Source organism: Ranitomeya variabilis, chromosome 8 (genome assembly GCF_051348905.1).
Source record: "Ranitomeya variabilis isolate aRanVar5 chromosome 8, aRanVar5.hap1, whole genome shotgun sequence".
NCBI lineage: Eukaryota > Metazoa > Chordata > Amphibia > Anura > Dendrobatidae > Ranitomeya > Ranitomeya variabilis.
The window spans coordinates 153,688,017-153,708,788 of NC_135239.1; the positions used below are offsets into that span (position 1 = coordinate 153,688,017).

Consider the following 20,772-nt stretch of genomic DNA (forward strand, 5'->3'; position numbering starts at 1 on the left):
CTGGAAAATGAAAGCATGTTGAAGATTTCCATCCTGCATCATGCTCATTATTATGTATATTTACATTGTGATTTTCACTATATTATATAATGTATATGTGACTTTTTCTCATTTTAAACAAAGGAAATAATAATCTTTACATAAAGCTGTCTGTGATTTTTGGATGAGAAAAACATCAGACTGGTAACCCTGGTCACCATGGAAGAACTGTCGGGATTGTTAGATAGGGGGCAGCCTGCAGATTGTGGACAGGGTTACCTAAAAAATTCAGAGTGAGAAGTTTTCTTCTCCCACACTGCTGTACACAAAACAACCACTGGGTGGCCACATATAGACACATAACAGAGTATCACACATCATGTTAAGTTTCAAAACTGAAAATCTCAGGGTATGAGTTTATGGCAATGTAAGCTAAGAAGGAAGGAAGGACATACATGTATTTCAGGAAGCCTTTGTTTGCTTTTCACCAGTGTGCATGCACAGAAGTCTGCAGGATACATGTATCTTTCCAGTAGTAGCACATACAGTACTATGCACATACTGTACCTGATTAAATGTTGCTGCAGGATTTCTGTAGTCTACTTGCAGAATGTTGCCAAGAAATGGAAGACCTCTTGGACCTGGAGGAAAGTGTGATCCATTCTTCCTGCTCTTCATAAAGTCCAAGAGGAAAAGGCAAACAATGAATGTTGCACCCAATAAAAATACATTGGGAAACAATAGCAAGCTGGACTCCGCCATCTCCTCTCTGGGCTGTGTCTCCTCACTCTTACTAGCTCTCGCTGCACAAATGTATAAATCACTTCTCTGTAAGGAATCGAACTAGACCTCTGTACCCACTGTAATAAGCGGTAAATAGCTCCCTGGATCCGCCCTTATATCATAGCTGCCAACTGTCCCTAGGTGACCAGGACTGTTGAGCCAAAACAGGTGGGGTATATGCAAACCATGTCATAAAGTGGGCAATCCAGGGCAGGCAGATGGGCTCTGAAGTGTGTCGGGATGTTCCCAGAAGGGCCAGAGGTGGGGTTGGCAACTATTGTATTCTAAACTACCACAGAGATCCACTTACAAGGGGAGAAAACACAGAAAGCCATGCTCTCTGCCAGCAACAGACATAGTGCAAGCACTGACAAACTCCATGCCTACAGGCTCCGCTGGCCATAGGCTGAATGGTGTCCTGTGCAAATTTACCATTTGGTGCCCATACCCCATTGTTTACTCAATGGTCATGCTTGTAAAAACCAGTGCACAGTGAATGAAGCTATGGTTTGATTCACTTCTTGCTGCCCTGGATCGGCAAACAGCTGAATATGGAGGTGGCAGACCTACAAACAATCTGATATTAATGACTTATGTTACATGTACGCCGCTAGGTTCAGATAGGGGTGGAACAGGTCTCGTGAATTCTTTGGAACTCTGAGAGAAAAAAAGGAGCATGGAAGCCTCAAAAGCACACTTTGTAGCCCACAGATAGACGAGGCGTGTCACGGAATTACCACACTGTAATATTTTTTTTTTTAAACAAGTTATTGTATAGACCTAGGGTATTAGACCAAAAATTGGGATGTATGCATGAAAATAAACTATTTTTAGAACACACATAAAACGGCCGTTGGACGGAGATAACAGACTGTTTCAATATATGGCCTGTATTTTATAAATTTTCAAACCACAAACTACTGTATACACCTAGGGTATCAGACCAAAAACTGGAATGTATGGCTGAAAAACCAAGACTTGAAGACCACAGATTGACCAGACGTGTGACTGAGAAAACATAATGTTTCAATATGTGGCCTGTATTTTGTCCAATTAAAGAAAAAAAAAATACTGTATGTTAGGGCTAGCGGAACGCACCAAGTAAATATAGATGTTTATTATTGGTGCGTTCGCAGCCCGGGGTCCACCGTGCAGGAGGAACATGCTGCTAGTGAATGGTGGCACTATTCGGCAGTATAAGCTAGCTGATACTTCACAGAGTAGCCGTAAAAGTAAAGCACTGCTCCCTGTTAGACTCACAGGAGCACAAGCTAACTGCCGAGCTGATAGCAGTCAGTGGTCATGAAAACACACAATCTCCTCACCGGAGGTGCCGGTATTCTAGGGGCTTATTTCAGCCGGGTCCCTGACTACATACACACATAACCACACTGGCGCAAAGCACATAACTTTGATACTAGCGCATGGCCGTGCGGTCATGCAAACCTTTTATAGCTGCAGCAACTACAGGACCTTCCCAGAAGGACCAATGGGAGGCTGCCACAGAACTTGAGCAACTTCAGGACCTTCCTAGAGGACCAATGGGAGGCTGCCACAGAACTTGAGCAACTTCAGGACCTTCCTAGAGGACCAATGGGAGTTGCTGCAGTACCTGAGCATGTGACCCTTGATCTCCAATGAGAGATCTTACCCTGGGCATGCTCTGAAGGGGAAAAGTAGGACTTAGTCCCAAAGACGTCTGCTCGCCGCTGACCAGTACTGGCTACAATGGCAGAAGCTGGAAAGACAGCAGTAACCCTTTGCACAGTGTCAGACTGAGCAAGACGCTGGGACCGACGTCTTAACTGAACAGTCTCCACTGCAGCAGGAGAAGAATGGGAGACTGCAGCAGAGATGGCTCGAGATTCCCCCTGTGCAGAGGCAGGAACTCGACCCCTAACACTGTATACATCAAGGGTAGCAGTGCAGCAGACAAAAAAATGCAATGTATGCCTGCAAAGTAAGGGTTTGGACACCACAGATACACCGTGCGTCTAACGGAGATAGCAGAGTGATCAAAATGTGCTCTTGATTTTTTTGGCCCACCAAAATTGTGTCCATAAGTAGGCTATGACACTAAAATAAAAAATTTGGAGTACTAAAATTGTGCAAACATTTCCCCATAGGGGGTACATTTTTAAAAAATATTTTGTGAGCATCTCAGGCACTCTTTCCAAAAATTTGACTGGCTGTAGCAGTACAGAACCCGTTAACCTTGGTGATCTAGTGATGGAGAATGAGGAGACATAATAATGATCAATCAAACTGAAATAAAAAAAAATGAATAAAGGATGTGAATCCACAGATGAAAGAAAATAACAAAAGGGAGGGCGAACACAGGTTAATAGATATTAAGCTAGAATGTGTCGAACGAGAGATGTTGGTCCCTAGCAACAGCTCAGAGACAGGTATATAAATAAAAATATAATCTAATAGTATATTAAAATTGTTTATATTTGAGAGGTATACACTAGTTCATAAGAGGATGGTCCAGAGATAGGAAAAATGGAAAATGTGACAATAAATGGGAATAATAGACGTACATATCATTTATATGACATTTCCCCCTGGGGGAGTAAAAAAAAATTTTATTAACAGGCATCTTAAAAATATCCTTGCATTAAAATTGAATGGCTGTAGCAGCATACAACATGTTCACCATGGTGAAAAAATATAATATAAATGTATTTGAATAATTTTCTATTTGTAGAGGTATACACTACATTAGAGGACTGTCCACAGATAGGAAAACTGGAAAATATATGAATAAATGAGAAGAATACATGAACATCTCATTTTTATGACACTTCCCCTTGGGGGAGTAACATTTGTTTTGGTTTCCAATTAGTAAGGGGCATCATAAAAACACTCTTGTACAAAAAAATGAGTGACTTTTGCATCACGGAATCCGTTCACCCTGGTGTGCTAGTGGTTGTGGATGATGAGGAGGAGGATAAGGAGGAGGATAACACCAAATAAGGAAGCGTATACCCATGTGTGGTTGAGAAGAGGTACATGAGAACACACCTCCACAAAATAGACAATGTATTAGAGGTTATGTTTCACAGTTTTCACTTGGTGGTGTAACAGGTGCAGGGCCAGAGGCATCTTCACATGCACGGTGGACTGGGGATTAGCTTCTACGCAAAACAGTGGAAGAAGCAGTGGTGTCACCTGCAGACAGTGCTCCTGGAGCCTGGGTTTCGGCCCACAAAGTCGGGTGCTTTTGGAGCGCCCCCAGATGCAGGGCCGTGGGGTACTCGGTACCAGCCTCTCTGTCTCAGTTCTGGGGTTGTCACGGTGGCTAGACCCGGTCCGTGACCCTGCTAAGGGGCAACCAATGAAAGCTGTAAGTGGTGGTGCGCGGTGCAGGTCGCGATGAATAACGAGGACACAGGGTTGCAGTCTCTTTACCTCTTTACTGAAGGCTTCAGGATCCTCAATCCAGAGCACTGTTAACCGGGCTGGCTGAGTCCGGTCGGTCCGAAGGCACATCCAGAGTTCCCTTTGCAGGTGGAAATCGGTGCCTACCAACTAGCGCTTGTGTGTTGTAGTCCTTCCCTGCTGAGCACCACGGGATAGTCCTCACAACTGTTGTGTCTGTTTCTGATGTTCCCTCACAACTGATTCTGATGTTCTTCTCCGTCCCCCAGATGATATGGATAGGACGCACCCGTATGACGGGAAGGCCTGGAGTTCTTCCGGGACCCTAGCATCGCCCCTCTCCCACAGTTGCCCCCTATGTCTTCTTAGGTGATTTTGGTGAGACAGCCAACCTAAAATCAACTGTCCTGCCTCTGTTTGAAGTATTGCTTGGAGCCTAATAATTCCTCGGCGTTCTGGCCACCGGCTACGCGCCTCAATAGGATGTTGCCTCGATCTTACAGCACGACTCCTACTGGTGTTATCTCCTTTTTGCTTTGATCTCGTTTCTCACTCTCCACAATAAACCTCGCTTCTTGTCCTTTCTTGAGATACTGCCGCGATGTAGTGCAGGAAACGTTCTTTCCTGTTCGCTAGGCCTCTGTCAGGATCCCACCCCTGACAGGAATCCCCCTGAATCTTCCCCTGCAACACCCTCTGCCACAGGATGTTGCCTGGTTCCAACCCAGTCAGCTTCTCTCTAACTTCCTATCCAACCCCAGTTTTACCAGATTGTGAGGAGTGGCCTAATACATAGCGCCCTTAGCTCCCCCTGGAGGCCAGACTATGAAGTGTATTGGTGTCTGTGATACCTGGTCAGGTGAACTCCTTCAGTGCCATCAGACGTACCATCACTCCCCTTAGCGGCAGAGCGATGTTACTGCAACGACCAGGTCTCTGGGGCGCTGCACTCCCCCCCAGTTAAATCCAGTACTCCTGGACTGGGAAGAAAACAACAATACATGTCAGCAAAAAGACATACAATTTTTGAAATGCGGAAACAAGTATATTTCAACAGAGCTTCCCATTATGGGAGGTGAGGACACTTGAACGTTACAAACAGAACATGGTTAAATATGTTAAATAACATCTTATAAATAACTTTTCTTACCCAGCCGGGTATTCTACTTAGTGCAAATTCTCAACAATAATTTAACTTTGCCTCTAAGGACGTATAAGCTGAATCCACTAAAGGCTTACTATAAAACTCCTAAAATATAAATTAACTTTTATCACTTCTCTCTTCTAAGTGCAACACTTTCTTCTTGATTTGTCTTATGCAGGACCGCCTGTCTATCTGCCCAGGCCTACTGCCTCTTTTCTTAGCACAGGAACACTGAACCATCTCTCTATGGCTCCTAGGAGGACTCACCATCTAACCCAGTACGGGTTCAATTCCCTGTCCTCAATCTCTAGCAACATTATCAAACATTTTCTTATAATTAACTAACTACATATTACTTCTACATATAAACATTATTGCTACTTCTCTCAAGGCAACATTATACTTTAAGTGCTATTGGTGAACGTTCTCTTTAAGAGGGAACCAAGTCTCTTGGAGGTAGCGCAACTTCTCAAGCTGCAAGTTCGTGTAAGGCAGGAACTCCTGTACTGTTTCCAGGCACAGTTTCTTCGCAAAGAGTTCTTTTTCTTGTAAAACCAGTAGGGGGCACCTTTAATAAGGTGCGAACTATTTACAAAACAGTTTGTGAATCATTCACCGTCCATGATTCGGTAGTCTTTAAAACAGTGATGAACCAATCAAAAAGGCAAAATAGGGATCCCGGGTCAACTAAGGGATCCCTTTAAGAGATAACCCTGGTCGGCTTATAGCAGCAGAGAAACACAAAAAGACGAACAGTTAACTATATACATTCTGTAAAGCATTTATGCTTACTCAGGTTCTGGCTGATCCGGAGGTGGCCTCCTTCCGGGCCTCACCTGGCAAACGGCCCGTGGTGGTGTAGAAAGGCCCGGTCCTCATCTAGGCAGCGGTAGTACTCCTCTTTGGGCCACCCTCCTCAACCGAGAGCGGCCCCGTCCCATGGATACATGGTGGGTCAGGATTTCCTGAGGTTCCGCGGGGACAGGTTCCGCTACCTTTTCCGCAGGGGGTTCGTCCTCTGATGTTCCAGTGGCAGCCTGGAGAGCGACACACCGCTGAATGCCCCGAGCCATCCAGCCGACCTCCCTCCTCCACCGGGTATAGGTCACTGCGTCTCCGGGTTCCAAATCGCGGTCTTGGTCATATCTTCCACCACAGGGCTCCACTTCCTTACGATCAACACGGATCTGCAGCGGCTCTCCAATTTCTTGAATGACTCCCCTTCCTTCCCGAGGGTTAAAGAATACCACCACACCCCAGTGCGACAGTGGGACCGCCTCAGCACTCGTCAGGTCGATCTGGACTGCAGGTTGGGGTCTATTTCTCCACGCCATCATCAGGCGGCGCAGGTGTTCTGCCTCCGGCAGGATCCTCAGGCCCTGTGCCTGCAGCTCACACTCTGCCGCGGCCGGGATGGAGGAAGCGGGGGACACCGGAGATAGGCGGACCTCCGTGGGCTGGTGTTGTGATCCTAATGGCAGAGGATCTCAGGGTCTTCAGCAAAGTCTGCAAACATAAAAACTAGCTCTTAGGGAGGTGGTAACTGAGCTGACCACATACCTGATCCTAGCCCACAAATAATAGCAGGCGGGGAACGTGCCTACGTTGGTTCTAGACGTCTCGCGCCAGCCGGAGATCTAACTAACCCTTTCAGAGAAAATACAGACCTCACTTGCCTCCAGAGAAAGATACCCCAAAGTAGATACAGGCCCCCCACAAATAATAACGGTGAGGTAAGAGGAAAGGACAAACGTAAGTATGAACTAGATTCAGCAAAGAGAGGCCCACTAAATAATAGCAGAAATATAGAAAGCGGACTTATGTGGTCAGCGAAAAACCCTACTACAATATCCACGCTGAATATCCAAGAACCCCCGTACCGACTAACGGTATGGGGGGAGAATATCAGCCCCCTAAGAGCTTCAAGCAAAATCAGGAATCACATTATGAACAAGCTGGACAAAAAACAGAATAATACAAATAAACAAAAAACAAGAAAGCAGGACTTATCTTATGTTGCAAAAATCAGGACCAGTAGACAAGAGCAACCAGACAAGGACTGATTACATGGATGCCAGGCAATGGACTAAGACTCCAGGAAGTTTAAATAGAAACACCCAGAGTCTTAACGAACAGGTGACTACCAACCTGAGGAAAGAGAATCCAAGAGCCATAAAGCAAGTGACCACAAGAGGGAGCCCAAAAGTATAGTTCATAACAGTACCCCCCCTTTAAGGAGGGGTCACCGAACCCTCACTACGACCACCAGGGCGATCAGGATGGGCAGCGTGAAAAGCACGAACCAAATCGTCCGCATGAACATCAGAGGCGACCACCCAGGAATTATCCTCCTAACCATAGCCCTTCCATTTGACCAGATACTGAAGCCTCCGTCTAGAGAGACGAGAATCTAAGATCTTCTCCACCACATACTCCAACTCGCCCTCAACCAAGACCGGAGCAGGAGGGTCAACAGCAGGAACCACAGGCACAATGTACCGCCGCAACAAAGACCTATGGAACACATTGTGAATGGCAAACGACACAGGAAGATCCAAACGAAAAGACACCGGATTAAAGACCTCCAAAATTCTATAAGGACCAATAAAGCAAGGCTTAAGCTTAGGAGAGGAAACCTTCAGAGGGACAAACCGAGAAGACAACCAAACCAAATCCCCAACACGAAGTCGGGGACCCACACCGCGGCGGCGGTTGGCAAAACGCTGAGCCTTCTCCTGAGACAACTTCAAGTTGTCCACCACATGATTCCAAGTCCGCTGCAACCTATCAACCACAGAATCCACCCCAGGACAGTCAGAAGGCTCAACATGACCCGAGGAGAAACGAGGATGAAAACCAAAGTTGCAGAAAAATGGCGAAAGCAAAGTAGCGGAACTAGCCCGATATTATTGAGGGCAAACTCAGCCAATGGCAAGAAGGTCACCCAATCATCCTGATCCGCAGAAACAAAACATCTCAAATAAGCCTCCAGCGTCTGATTAGTTCACTCCGTTTGGCCATTAGTCTGAGGATGAAAGGCAGACGAGAACGACAGATCAATGCCCATCTTAGCACAAAAAGATCGCCAGAATCTGGACACAAACTGGGATCCTCTGTCAGACACGATATTCTCAGGAATGCCGTGCAAACGAACCACATTCTGAAAAAACAAAGGAACCAGATCGGAAGAGGAAGGCAACTTAGGCAAGGGCACCAAATGGACCATCTTGGAAAAACGATCACACACCACCCAGATGACAGACATTCCCTGAGACACCGGAAGATCTGAAATGAAATCCATGGAAATGTGTGTCCAAGGCCTCTTCGGGACGGGCAAGGGCAAAAGCAACCCGCTGGCACGAGAACAGCAAGGCTTAGCCCGAACACAAGTCCCATAGGACTGCACAAAAGCACGCACATCCCGTGACAAGGAAGGCCACCAAAAGGACCTAGCCACCAAATCTCTGGTACCAAAAATCCCAGGATGCCCTGCCAACACCGAGGAATGAACCTCGGAAATAACTCTGCTGGTCCATTTATCAGGAACAAACAGTCTATCAGGTGGACAAGAGTCAGGTCTACCAGCCTGAAATCTCTGCAACACACGTCGCAAATCAGGAGAAATGGCCGACAAAATCACTCCCTCTTTAAGAATACCAGCCGGCTCTGAGACTCCAGGAGAATCAGGCACAAAGCTCCTAGAGAGAGCATCAGCCTTCACATTTTTCGAACCAGGCATGTATGAGACCACAAAGTCAAAACGGGAGAAAAATAATGACCAACGAGCCTGTCTAGGATTCAGGCGTTTAGCAGACTCGAGATACATCAGGTTCTTGTGATCAGTCAAGACCACCACACGATGCTAAGCTCCCTCGAGCCAATGACGCCACTCCTCAAATGCCCACTTCATGGCCAACAACTCCCGATTACCAACATCATAGTTCCGCTCAGCCGGCGAAAACTTCCTGGAAAAGAAAGCACATGGTTTCATCATAGAGCATCCAGAGCCTCTCTGCGACAAAACAGCTCCTGCACCAATCTCAGAAGCATCCACTTCAACCTGAAAGGGAAGTGAGACATCAGGCTGGCACAAAACAGGTGCCGAAGTAAACCGGCGCTTCAGCTCCCGGAAGGCCTCAATGGCCGCAGCAGCCCAATTAGCGACATCAGAACCTTTCTTGGTCATATCCGTCAGAGGTTTAACAATGCTAGAAAAGTTAGCAATAAAACGACGGTAGAAATTAGCAAAACCCAAAAACTTCTGAAGACTCTTAACAGACGTGGGTTGAGTCCAATCATGAATAGCTCGGACCTTGACTGGGTCCATCTCCACAGCAGAAGGGGAAAAGATAAAACCCAAAAAGGAAACCTTCTGCACTCCAAAGAGACACTTTGAGCCCTTCACAAACAAAGCATTATCACGCAAAACCTGAAACACCATCCTGACCTGCTTTACATGAGAATCCCAATCATCAGAAAAAACTAAAATGTCATCCAGATAAACAATCACAAATTTATCTAGATACTTCCGGAAGATGTCATGCATAAAGGATTGAAACACTGAAGGAGCATTAGAGAGCCCAAAAGGCATCACCAAGTACTCAAAATGACCTTCGGGCGTATTAAATGCAGTTTTCCAATCATCTCCCTGCCTAATGCGCACAAGGTTGTACGCACCACGAAGATCTATCTTGGTGAACCAACAGGCACCCTTAATCCGAGCAAACAAGTCCGACAATAGTGGCAGAGGGTACTGAAATTTAACCGTGATTTTATTCAGAAACCGATAGTCTATACAAGGTCTCAAAGATCCATCTTTCTAGGCCACAAAAAAGAATCCCGCACCAAGAGGGGAAGAGGATGGACGAATATGTCCTTTCTCCAAAGACTCCTCTATATAAGAACGCATCGCGGCATGCTCAGGTACCGACAGATTAAATAATCGTCCCTTAGGAAACTTGCTACCAGGAATCAAATCTATAGCGCAGTCACAGTCCCTATGAGGAGGAAGAGCACTGGACCTGGACTCACTGAACACATCCTGATAGTCAAGCAAAAACTCAGGAACTTCTGGAGGAGTGGAGGAAGCAATAGACACCGATGGGGAATCGCAATGAATTCCCTGACAACCCCAACTTGACACAGACATAGCCCTCCAATCCAGAACAGGATTATGAGCCTGTAACCATGGCAGACCCAAAACGACCAAATCATGCATTTTATGCAGAACAAGAAAACGAATCACCTCCCGATGTTCAGGAGTCATGCACATGGTCACTTGTGTCCAATACTGCGGTTTATTCTCCGCCAATGGCGTAGCATCAATTCCTCTAAGAGGAATAGGATTTTCTAAAGGCTCCAGGACAAAACCACAGCGCCTGGCAAACGACAAGTCCATAAGACTCAGGGCAGCGCCTGAATCCACAAATGCCATAACAGGGTAGGAAGACAATGAGCAAATTAAAGTCACAGACAAAATAAATTTAGGCTGTAAGTTACCAACGGCGACAGGACTAACAAACTTTGTTAGGCGTTTAGAGCATGCTGATATAACATGTGTAGAATCACCACAGTAAAAACACAACCCATTCTGACGTCTATGATTTTGCCGTTCAGTTCTAGTCTGAATTCTATCACATTGCATTAAATCAGGCGTCTGTTCAGACAACACCGCCAAAGGATTAGCGGATTTGCGCTCCCGCAAACGCCGATCAATCTGAATGGCCAGCGTCATAGAATCATTCAGACTTGTAGGAATGGGAAAGCCCACCATCACATTCTTAATAGTTTCAGAAAGGCCATTTCTGAAATTTGCGGCCAGAGCACACTCATTCCACTGAGTAAGCACGGACCATTTCCGAAATTTTTGGCAATACACTTCGGCTTCATCCTGGCCCTGAGAAATAGCCAGAAAAGCCTTCTCTGCCTGAATTTCAAGATTGGGCTCCTCATAAAGCAATCCGAGCACCAGAAAAAACGCATCAATATTCGCCAATGCCGGATCTCCTGGCGCCAATGAGAAAGCCCAATCCTGAGGGTCGCCCCGCAAGAAGGAGATAACAATTTTAACTTGCTGAGCTGAGTCTCCAGACGAACGAGGTCTCAAAGATAGAAACAATTTACAATTATTCCTAAAATTCCTAAATTTAAATCGATCTCCAGAGAACAGCTCAGGAATAGGAATCTTAGGCTCTGACATAGGACTGCCAATAACAAAATCCTGAATGCTCTGCACACGAGCAGCAAGCTGATCCACACTAGTAATCAGAGTTTGCACATTCATGTCTGCAGCAGAGTTTCAAGCCATTCAGAGGTAAAGGGGAAGGAAGAAAAAAAAAAAAAACTCAGAACTTCTTTTTTCTTTTAATCCCACTTCTGCAATGCATTAACTATTCAGTGGCCTGGCATACTGCAGTGATCCTAATGGCAGAGGATCTCAGGGTCTTCAGCAAAGTCTGCAAACATAAAAACTAGCTCTTAGGGAGGTGGTAACTGAGCTGACCACATACCTGATCCTAGCCCACAAATAATAGCAGCCGGGGAACGTGCCTACGTTGGTTCTAGACGTCTCGTGCCAGCCGGAGATCTAACTAACCCTTTCAGAGAAAATACAGACCTCACTTGCCTCCAGAGAAAGATACCCCAAAGTAGATACAGGCCCCCAACAAATAATAACAGTGAGGTAAGAGGAAAGGACAAACGTAAGTATGAACTAGATTCAGCAAAGAGAGGCCCACTAAATAATAGCAGAAATATAGAAAGCGGACTTATGTGGTCAGCGAAAAACCCTACTAAAATATCCATGCTGAATATCCAAGAACCCCCGTACCGACTAACGGTATGGGGGGAGAATATCAGCCCCCTAAGAGCTTCCAGCAAAATCAGGAATCACATTATGAACAAGCTGGACAAAAAACAGAATAATACAAATAAACAAAAAACAAGAAAGCAGGACTTATCTTATGTTGCAAAAATCAGGACCAGTAGACAAGAGCAACCAGACAAGGACTGATTACATGGATGCCAGGCAATGGACTAAGACTCCAGGAAGTTTAAATAGAAACACCCAGAGTCTTAACGAACAGGTGACTACCAACCTGAGGAAAGAGAATCCAAGAGCCATACCGCAAGTGACCACAAGAGGGAGCCCAAAAGTATAGTTCATAACAGGCTGGCCCAGCCGAGAGAACACACAATCGTCAGCCTCCCGGCGGCACGCTACCCGCCGAGCCTCAGCTGCAGCCACACACTCCTCGGATGGCGGCCAGTTGGGTCTGCCCGGCGGTAACTCCGTAAGGGCCAGTCCCTGTAACGATGGCGAATCTGGGGCTGTGACGGGTAATGCAGCCTCACGTTGGATCAGGTCGCCCCCATGCGGTGCTTCCGACGTCACCATCTTTGCCTCCTCCGGGAGGTCCTCTTCCCATGCTCTCTTTCTTGGGTGGCCCCGTCTCCATGGTCTCCACCCTCCAAAGAGGATGAGAAGGTGGACCTCAGCCGCTGACGGACACATCCTCAGGATACAGAAGTGTTTAGATTGGGTGGCCATCGACTTTCGGGCCCTTCAGCTGGTCTACGCCCACTTCCACGCCCTTCTTCTTCTCCTGCGCTCTCCTTAGCGCTGTAATGGCGGCGATTTTGGCGGGAACTCTTGGCGGCAGGTAGCAATACACAGTCTTTGCAATATATCACGGTTCAAGCACAGTAAATCACAGTTCCAAGGCACACATGACCTGATTCTTCAGGCTTAAGTAGATCCTGTTTGTGACGCCAAGTTTGGAGCGCCCCCAGACGCAGGGCCGCGGGGTACTCGGTACCGGCCTCTCTGTCTCAGTTCTGGGGTTGTCACGGTGGCTAGACCCGGTTCGTGACCCTGCTAAGGGGCATCCAATGAAAGTTGTAAGTGGTGGTGCGCGGTGCAGGTCGCGATGAATAACAAGGACACAGGGTTGCAGACTCTTTACCTCTTTACTGAAGGCTTCAGGATCCTCAATCCAGAGCACTGTTAACCGGGCTGGCTGAGTCTGGCTGGTTGAAAGGCACATCCAGAGTTCCCTTTGCAGGTGGAAATCGGTGCCTACCAACTAGCCCTTGTGTGTTGTAGTCCTTCCCTGCTGAGCACCACGGGATATGTTGTGAACTCTGTTTTTGGGCTCCCTCTTGTGGTCACAAGTGGTACTGTGTGAGTGCTGTCTTTGGGCTCCCTCTGGTGGCTCTTTGTGTCATTCTGCAGGTCTGAGGCTGGATCAGCTGTCTTGTTATCTGTTCGCTGGTTTCCTATTTAGCTCACCTGGACTTTCAGTATTTGCCTGCTGTCGATGTATTCAGTGCTATTTTGATCTCTCCTGAATTCCTTTGCTATCAGTCTCTCCAAGAGAAGCTAAGTTTTCTGTTTGGTTATTTTTTGCTCATCAGTGTTCAATATGTTTTTTGGTTATTTACTTGTCCTTGTCCAGCTTGCTAATATGTGATTTCCTTGCTTGCTGGTAGCTCTAGGGGGCTGAGTTTCTCCCCTCACACCGTTAGTTGGTGTGGGGGTTCTTGAATTCTCAGCGTGGATATTTTGTATAGGGTTTTTTACTGACCGCACAGTTCCCTGCCTGTCTTCTGCTATCTAGTATTAGTGGGCCTCATTTGCTGAATCTGTTTTCATTTCTACGCTTTGTATTTTCCCCTTACCTCACCGTTATTATTTGTTGGGGGCTTCCTATATCTTTGGGGTCATTTCACTGAGGCAAGTGAGGTCTTATTTTCTCTATAGGGGTAGCAAGTTTCTCAGGCTGCGTCGAGACGTCCAGGAATTTAGGCACGTTCACCGGCTACCTTTAGTGTGTTTGTTAGGATCAGGTTGCGGTCAGTCCAGTTACCACCTCCCTAGAGCTTGTTCTATGTTCAGTAACTTAGCTAGTCCATTCTGTGATCCTCAGCCACTAAGGATCATAACAGTACAGCAGGCCAACAAGTGTTTAATGCATCGCAGAAAAGGGATAAGAGAAGTCCTGAGTACAATTTTTTTTTCCTCTCCCTTTGCTGCAGTCTGTCCAGCTTCTCTCATCCCCTTAATCTCTGGGTGGCTTTGAGTTCAGCTGCAGACATGGATATTCAGAGTCTGACTTCTAGTGTGGATCATCTTGCTGCAAGGGTGCAAAGCATTCAGGATTTTGTTGTTCACAGTCCTATGTATGAGCCAAAAGTACCTATTCCTGAGTTGTTTTCTGGAGATAGATCTAGGTTTCTGAATTTTAAGAATAATTGTAAATTATTTCTTTCTTTGAGACCTCGTTCCTCTGGTGATTCCGCTCAGCAAATTAGAATTGTTATCTCCCTGTTACGTGGCGACCCTCAAGATTGGGCTTTCTCCCTGGCGCCAGGAGATCCTGCATTGCTGAATGTAGATGCGTTTTTTCTGGCGCTTGGATTGCTTTTTGAGGAACCTAATCTTGAGAACCAGGCAGAAAAGGCCTTGCTGGCTCTCTCTCAGGGCCAGGATGAAGCTGAGGTGTATTGTCAAAAATTTCGGAAATGGTCGGTGCTTACTCAATGGAATGAGTGTGCCCTGGCTGCAAATTTCAGAGAAGGTCTTTCTGAAGCCATTAAGAATGTTATAGTGGGGTTCCCCACGCCTGCAAGTCTGAATGACTCAATGGCTTTGGCCATTCAGATTGATCGGCGTTTGCGGGAGCGCAAATCTGCGCACCATCTGGCGGTGTTTTCTGAACAGAGACCTGAGTCTATGCAATGTGACCGAATTCTGACCAGAATTGAGCGGCAAAATCATAGACGTCAAAATGGGTTGTGCTTTTACTGTGGTGCTTCAACTCATGTTATCTCAGCATGCTCTAAGCGCGTAAAAAAAATCGCTAAATCTGTCACCATTGGTACTATACAGCCTAAATTCATTTTGTCTGTTACTTTAATTTGTTCTTTGTCATCCTACTCGGTTATGGCTTTTGTGGATTCAGGTGCTGCCCTGAACCTGATGGATTTGTCGTTTGCCAGGCGCTGTGGTTTTGTTCTGGAGCCTTTGGAATTCCCTATTCCACTGAGGGGAATTGATGCTACACCATTGGCTGAGAATAAGCCTCAGTATTGGACTCAAGTGACCATGTGCATGACTCCTGTACATCAGGAGGTGATTCGCTTTCTTGTGCTGCATAATTTGCATGATGTTGTCGTTTTGGGTCTGCCATGGCTGCAGGCCCATAATCCAGTTCTGGATTGGAAAGCTATGTCTGTTTCAAGTTGGGGTTGCCAGGGGATTCATGGCGATGCTCCTTTGGTGTCAATTGCTTCTTCCACTCCTTCTGAAGTCCCTGAGTTTTTGTCGGACTACCAGGATGTATTTGATGAGCCCAGATCCGGTGCCCTGCCTCCTCACAGGGATTGTGATTGTGCTATAAATTTGATTCCTGGTAGTAAGTTCCCTAAGGGACAACTTTTTAATTTGCCTGTACCAGAACATGCTGCGATGCGGAGTTATATAAAGGAGTCTTTAGAGAAGGGACATATTCGCCCGTCCTCCTCCCCTCTTGGTGCAGGATTCTTTTTTGTGGCCAAAAAGGATGGTTCTATGAGACCTTGTATAGATTATCGTCTTCTAAATAAAATCACGGTCAAATTTCAGTATCCTTTGCCATTATTATCTGATCTGTTTGCTCGGATTAAGGGGTCCAGTTGGTTCACCAAGATAGATCTTCGTGGTGCGTATAACCTTGTGCGTATTAAGCAGGGGGATGAATGGAAAACAGCATTTAATGCGCCCGAAGGCCATTTTGAGTACTTGGTGATGCCTTTTGGACTCTCTAATGCTCCTTCTGTGTTCCAGTCCTTCATGCATGACATCTTCCGAGAATATCTGGATAAATTTATAATTGTGTATCTGGATGACATTTTGGTCTTTTCTGAGGACTGGGAGTCCCATGTGAAGCAGGTCAGGATGGTATTTCAGGTCCTGCGTGCTAATGCCTTATTTGTGAAGGGCTCAAAATGTCTCTTCGGAGTACAGAAGGTTTCCTTTTTGGGTTTTATTTTTTCTCCTTCTACTATTGAGATGGACCCAGTCAAGGTCCAGGCTATTCATGACTGGACTCAGCCTACATCTGTTAAGAGTCTTCAGAAGTTCTTGGGTTTTGCTAATTTTTACCGTCGCTTCATTGCTAATTTTTCTGGCGTGGTTAAACCCTTGATGGATTTGACCAAGAAGGGTTCTGATGTGACTAATTGGTCTCCTGTGGCCGTGGAAGCCTTTCGGGAGCTGAAGCGCCGGTTTTCTTCGGCTCCAGTTTTGTGTCAGCCTGATGTCTCTCTTCCTTTTCAGGTCGAGGTTGATGCTTCTGAGATTGGAGCAGGGGCTGTTTTGTCGCAGAGAAGCTCTGATTGCTCTGTGATGAAACCTTGTGCTTTCTTTTCAAGAAAGTTCTCGTCTGCCGAACGGAATTATGATGTTGGTAATCGGGAGTTGTTGGCTATGAAGTGGGCATTTGAGGAGTGGCGACATTGGCTCGAGGGAGCTAAGCATCGTGTGGTGGTCTTGACTGATCACAAAAATCTGATTTATCTCGAGTCTGCCAAGCGGCTGAATCCTTGACAGGCTCGTTGGTCGTTGTTTTTCTCCCGTTTCGATTTCGTGGTCTCGTACCTGCCTGGTTCGAAGAACGTGACGGCTGATGCTCTTTCTAGGAGTTTTGTGCCTGACTCTCCGGGAGTTTCAGAGCCGGCTGGTATCCTCAGAGAGGGAGTGATTTTGTCTGCCATTTCCCCAGATTTGCGACGAGTGCTGCAGAAATTTCAGGCGGATAGACCTGACCGTTGCCCACCAGAGAGACTGTTTGTCCCAGATAGATGGACCAGCAGAGTTATTTCCGAGGTTCATTCTTCGGTGTTGGCAGGCCATCCTGGGATTTTTGGTACCAGAGATTTGGTGGCTAGGTCCTTCTGGTGGCCTTCCTTGTCGCGGGATGTGCGTTCCTTTGTGCAGTCCTGTGGGATTTGTGCTCGGGCTAAGCCTTGCTGTTCTCGTGCCAGTGGTTTGCTTTTGCCTTTGCCTGTGCCGAAGAGGCCTTGGACGCACATTTCCATGGATTTTATTTCGGATCTTCCAGTCTCTCAGAGAATGTCTGTCATCTGGGTGGTGTGTGATCGTTTTTCCAATATGGTCCATTTGGTGCCCTTGCCTAAGTTGCCTTCCTCCTCCGATTTGGTTCCTCTATTTTTTCAGAATGTGGTTCGCTTGCCCGGCATCCCTGAAAATATTGTGTCTGACAGAGGATCCCAGTTTGTGTCCAGATTTTGGCGGATCTTTTGTGCTAAGATGGGCATTGATTTGTCTTTTTCGTCGGCCTTCCATCCTCAGACGAATGGCCAAACCGAGCGAACTAATCAGACCTTGGAAACTTATTTAAGATGTTTTGTTTCTGCTGATCAGGATGATTGGGTGACTTTTTTGCCATTGGCCGAGTTTGCCCTTAATAATCGGGCTAGTTCTGCTACTTTGGTTTCGCCGTTTTTCTGCAATTCTGGTTTTCATCCTCGTTTTTCCTCGGGTCAGGTTGAGCCTTCTGACTGTCCTGGGGTGGATTCTGTGGTGGATAGGTTGCAGCAGATTTGGAACCATGTGGTGGACAATTTGAAGTTGTCACAGGAGAAGGCTCAGCGCTTTGCCAACCGCCGTCGCGGTGTGGGTCCCCGACTTCGTGTTGGGGATTTGGTATGGCTGTCTTCTTGGTATGTTCCTATGAAGGTCTCCTCTCCTAAGTTCAAGCCTCGCTTCATCGGTCCTTATAAGATTTTGGAAATCCTTAACCCGGTGTCATTTCGTTTGGACCTCCCAGCGTCGTTTGCCATTCATAACGTGTTCCATAGGTCTTTGTTGTGGAGGTATGTGGTGCCTGTGGTTCCTTCTGTTGAGCCCCCTGCCCCGGTGCTGGTTGAGGGCGAATTGGAGTACGTGGTGAAGATCTTGGATTCTCGAATTTCTTGACGGAGGCTTCAGTATTTGGTTAAGTGGAAGGGCTATGGTCAGGAGGATAATTCCTGGGTTGTCGCCTCTGATGTTCATGCGGCCAATTTGGTTCATGCCTTCCATGTGGCTCATCCTGATCGCCCTGGGGGTTTTGATGAGGGTTCGGTGACCCCTCCTCAAGGAGGGGTACTGTTGTGAACTCTGTTTTTGGGCTCCCTCTTGTGGTCACAAGTGGTACTGTGTGAGTGCTGTCTTTGGGCTCCCTCTGGTGGCTCTTTGTGTCATTCTGCAGGTCTGAGGCTGGATCAGCTGTCTTGTTATCTGTTAGCTGGTTTCCTATTTAGCTCACCTGGACTTTCAGTGTTTGCCTGCTGTCGATGTATTCAGTGCTATTTTGATCTCTCCTGAATTCCTTCGCTATCAGTCTCTCCAAGAGAAGCTAAGTTTTCTGTTTGGGTATTTTTTGCTCATCAGTGTTCAATATGTTTTTTGGTTATTTACTTGTCCTTGTCCAGCTTGCTAATATGTGATTTCCTTGCTTGCTGGTAGCTCTAGGGGGCTGAGTTTCTCCCCTCACACCGCTAGTTGGTGTGGGGGTTCTTGAATTCTCAGCGTGGATATTTTGTATAGGGTTTTTTACTGGCCGCACAGTTCCCTGCCTGTCTTCTGCTATCTAGTATTAGTGGGCCTCATTTGCTGAATCTGTTTTCATTTCTATGTTTTGTATTTTCCCCTTACCTCACCGTTATTATTTGTTGGGGGCTTCCTATATCTTTGGGGTCATTTCTCTGAGGCAAGTGAAGTCTTATTTTCTCTATAGGGGTAGCAAGTTTCTCAGGCTGTGTCGAGACGTCCAGTGTTATGATCCTTAGTGGTTGAGGATCACAAATTACTCCAGCTAAGTAACATACATAGGACAAGCTCTAGGGAGGTGGCAAACTGGACTGACTGCAAATCTGAACCTATCCAAACACACTAGAAGTAGCCGGTGAACGTGCCTAAAAATCCTAGACGTCTCGAGCCAGCCTGAGGAACTATTTACCCCTAGAGAGAAAGAAAGACCTCTCTTGCCTCCAGAGAAATAATCCCCAAAGATATAGAAGCCCCCAACATATAATAACGGTGAGGTAAGAGGAAGGCACATACACAGGGGTGAAAACAGATTTAGCAAATGAGGCCCACTAATACTAGATAGCAGAAAATAGTAAAGGGGTCTGTGCGGTCAGTAAAAAACCCTTACAAAATATCCACACTGAGATTTCAAGAACACCCGCACCAACTAACGGTGTGGGGGGAGAAACTCAGTCCCCTAGAGCAACCAGCAAGCGAGGAAATCACATTTTAGCGAGCTGGACTAAAAACATAATAAATGCTAATAATCAAAAAATGATCAAACAAAAACTTAGCTTGTCTTGGAGAGACTGGGAGCAAGGTAGTCACAAGGAATCTGAAGAGCACTGAATACATTGAGAGCAGGCAAGGAACTGAGTATCCAGGTGAGCTAAATAGGAAACCAACCAAGGATAACGAACCAGCTGATGCTGCCAACCTGCAGAAAGACAACACTACACAGTACCGCTTGTGACCACTAGAGGGAGCCCAAAAACAGAGTTCACAACAGTACCCCCCCTTGAGGAGGGGTCACCGAACCCTCATCAAGACCCCCAGGGCGATCAGGACGAGCCGCGTGGAAGGCACGAACCAAATCGGCCGCATGAACATCAGAGGCGACAACCCAGGAATTATCCTCCTGACCATAGCCCTTCCACTTCACCAAATACTGAAGCCTCCATCTAGAGATACGAGAATCCAAAATCTTCTCCACCACGTACTCCAATTCGCCCTCGACCAGCACCGGAGCAGGAGGCTCAACAGAAGGAACCACAGGTACCACATACCTCCGCAACAAAGACCTATGGAACACATTATGAATGGCAAACGATGCTGGGAGATCCAAACGAAAAGACACTGGGTTAAGGATCTCCAAGATCTTATAAGGACCGATGAAGCGAGGCTTGAATTTAGGAGAGGAGACCTTCATAGGAACTTACCGAGAAGACAGCCACACCAAATCCCCAACACGAAATCGGGGACCCACACCGCGGCGGCGGTTGACAAAGCGCTGAGCCTTCTCTTGTGACAACCTCAAATTGTCCACCACATGGTTCCAAATCTGCTGCAACCTATCCACCACAGAATCCACCCCAGGACAGTCAGAAGGCTCAACCTGACCCGAGAAAAAACGAGGATGGAAACCAGAATTGCAGAAAAACGGCGAAACCAAGGTAGCAGAACTAGCCCGATTATTAAGGGCAAACTCGGCCAACGGCAAAAAAGTCACCCAGTCATCCTGATCAGCAGAAACAAAACATCTCAAATAAGTTTCCAACGTCTGATTAGTTCGCTCGGTTTGGCCATTTGTCTGAGGATGGAAGGCCGACGAAAAAGACAAATCAATGCCCATCTTAGCACAAAAAGTCCGCCAAAACCTGGACACAAACTGGGATCCTCTATCAGACAC

At 46.6% G+C, this 20,772-nt stretch overlaps 1 protein-coding gene across 1 annotated transcript in view; it reads right to left on the reverse strand.

Moving 5' to 3' along the window:
- The window catches only part of LOC143788084 (cytochrome P450 2D15-like), a 464,437-nt gene extending 463,660 nt beyond the window's left edge, over positions 1-777 (reverse strand). Inside the window, exon 1 of the mRNA XM_077277457.1 lies at positions 547-777. Coding sequence (XP_077133572.1) covers positions 547-741 — 195 coding nt within the window. The 5' untranslated portion in view covers positions 742-777. The remainder of the gene's footprint in view (positions 1-546) is intronic.
- Positions 778-20,772: the final 19,995 nt, after the last annotated feature.